The sequence below is a fragment of the Lactuca virosa genome, chromosome 4, assembly GCF_052849685.1.
Source record: "Lactuca virosa cultivar CGN04683 chromosome 4, Lactuca_virosa_CGN04683_v6, whole genome shotgun sequence".
In the NCBI taxonomy this organism is placed as follows: Eukaryota; Viridiplantae; Streptophyta; class Magnoliopsida; order Asterales; family Asteraceae; genus Lactuca; species Lactuca virosa.
The window spans coordinates 213,864,278-213,867,142 of NC_136429.1; the positions used below are offsets into that span (position 1 = coordinate 213,864,278).

The 2,865-nt window shown below is 29.3% G+C and overlaps 1 protein-coding gene across 1 annotated transcript; it reads left to right on the plus strand.

Annotated features, from left to right (window-relative positions):
* Nucleotides 1–2,033: 2,033 nt before the first annotated feature.
* Nucleotides 2,034–2,444, plus strand: LOC145105575 (uncharacterized). Its single transcript, XM_079042657.1, has one exon. The coding sequence runs from the start codon at nucleotides 2,034–2,036 to the stop codon at nucleotides 2,442–2,444; it is 411 nt and encodes a 136-aa protein (XP_078898783.1).
* Nucleotides 2,445–2,865: the final 421 nt, after the last annotated feature.

The following is a 2,865-nucleotide window of genomic DNA, read 5'->3' on the forward strand; positions in this document are numbered from 1 at the left end:
AACGATTTTTTTTACCAGAAAGAATGTGATCAATATACAAAACAATATAGCATATTCAGAACCTAATTTTTTTTAATTTACTTTAATAAGGTCTTCCTGTAACAGTTGATTGGCCCTACCCAACTCTCCCACGTAAGGTAATGGATTTATGTTGTTCTAAATGTGTCAAAATGCTTCATTTAAGTGTTCCTCCGTTCATGGTCTGCGAACTATCCATATTGATTTCATGATTGAGAAGAACACATCACACCGACCAAGATCAGACCATCAACCATATTAGTGACCCCCACTGAGATTAGTAATGTACTTTGAGTAATCCTCCAAAACAGGCAATGAACTTTGAACTATAGTAAATCTTGAATCGATTCTCAAATTCTACATCAAACTTCAAACATTAAACCTTGAACATTTTCAATTAATGTTATCGAGTTGATATGCATTTGATTATTTAGGTATATCGTAAATTGTTTAGCTTCCCATGTTGATTTTACTACTTTAACATGTACAAAGGACAAATACATATAATACCTAAAGATAGAAGATTGTTGTTTTTTCTTTGTGAAATATCTAATAGCTATTTTGACAATAGTGTTCTTGTTTTACAATAATAAGGTTTGAATGATTGGTTTTAAATAATCATTTTGTAAAATCATTTAAAAACCAATACAATTCCTCTTTATATACTAAATTTAGTATTACGTTAATAATGCAAAAGTTAAACCATAATCTTTTTGTTTTATTAGTTGTCTTAATTCTAAAATTTATATAACTATTATGTGGATCTGATTACTTATTTAGCTTATTTTAAAATAATTTACATTATAATCATACTTATTTATTTGTGGAATAAAAGTAGAATGATAACAATATATTAATTTATTTTGTATTTATCATATATATATATATATATATATATATATATATATATATATATATATATATATATATATATATATATATATAAAAGTTGTATTATAATATAAGTTTTTAAATAAGACATAACGAGGTTACCACATTATAAAAATAAAAATAAGATAGCAACCAATTAATTGATTCTCTATTTCATTATGATCTTTAAACGATTAATTATGTTCTAAAATTTTGTTATACGAAAATTTTGTAAAATATATAAAAGTAATCATGTTTTAATTTTTCAAATTATAAAAGTAATCACGGTTTATGTTTTTCATATATGAAAATCATATTACAAAAAAGAGTACTAGCATCTACCTGCTTTAAATTAAACTTCACAGATTATTTAATTTTTAAACAGATTATTTGACAAAATAACTATTATTTTTTTAGGATTAATGTATACTTATATATGAATTGGAGATGATACAAGAACAATATATTCTGTGTTCTTTAAAGTATAACATGTTCCTGTTAAGAACATGTAAAAATTTGCATTCATAAATAAGTCCCATTTTTAACCAATTTGCTAATATTTATTGCAACACACCCTCCCTCTAAACCTTAAACCCCTAAATAATCGTCCGAAACTAATCATCGAAAGAAACTATTTGGTACCGCTGCATCACTAATAGTCGAAATAAATTATCTAGATATTTGGTCCAAGGATTCCTCTATGTCCGCATATAGATGACATGTTCCCATTCAAGCTGATAAGAAAACAATTTCAAATATGATTATCTTTCTCAATGACAATCAATAAAGCTCAGGGAGAAGCAATTCTAAATGTAGGTATTTATCTCCCAGAATCGGTTTCACGTATGGCCAACTTTATATGACATTGTCTAGAGGGATATCACGTGCCAATACAAAAGTATTAGTGAAATCTGATGAACAGTTCAACGACAGTGAAGTCTATACATCAAATATTGTCAACAAAGAGGATATCGTTGCTCTGTAGGTATTTATCTTACAGAATCGTTTGGAGGAGACCATTTTATTGGAGATGACTTTAGACAAATTCTTCCAGCAATACAAAGAGGCAATCGTTCGGATATTGTGCAGGCATCATATTCATCCAAATTACAGCGTGATGTGCAGTTTTACGTTTAACGGTAAACATGAGGCTTTATTTTGGTTGTCTAACTAATGATTTGGATGAGACAAAATCATTTGATGAGTGGGTTCTTAAAATTGGTGAAGGTAATATTGGTGGCCCTAATGATGGTGAAGCTGAAACTGAATTTCCAGAAGACGTTGTTGTTCGCTCTACAGGTGACCATATTCATTCAATTGTATCCACCATTTATCCATCCTTTGAAAACCATGATCCATCATATTTTCAAGATAAAGCTATTTTCGTCCCTACAAATGAAGAATTTGATGCTACCAGTGACTACATTTTAGGATTGATGAAAGATGAAGGGAAAACATATATGAGTTCAAATTCTTTACGCGAGACAGAGTTACCAGGTTTTTTTGAGGAATCAATCTACTCTTCAGTTGTGTTGAATGGTTTTAAGGCATCTTGAATTTCCAACCATAAACTTACACTAAAAATAGGTGTTTCAGTCATGTTACTTCGTAATATCGACCAAACCAAAGGACTATGCAATGGTACTAGATTATAGATTGTTAGGCTTAGAAGACACGTCATTGAAGCCTGAATCATATATGTTAGACTCTTCAACGAGACTACTTATATATCTTCCATGAAGTTAACTTCGTCTAATAAAAGAATCTCATTCCTTTTTCAGCGGAGGCAATTCCCCATAATTATTTATTTTGTTATGGCCATTAAAAAAAGTCAATAACAATAATTATCAAATGTTGGATTATACTTGCATAGACCCGTCTTCACTCATTGCCAGTTATATGTTTTTTGTTTCTCGCGTCACAAGTGAAAAAACATTGAAGGTACTCATATATTACGAGGAAGGTCGTCCAACTAAT

Bases quoted from the DNA above. Each gene is read 5' to 3' on its own strand.
- LOC145105575 (XM_079042657.1), top strand. From the start codon at position 2,034: ATGAGGCTTTATTTTGGTTGTCTAACTAATGATTTGGATGAGACAAAA.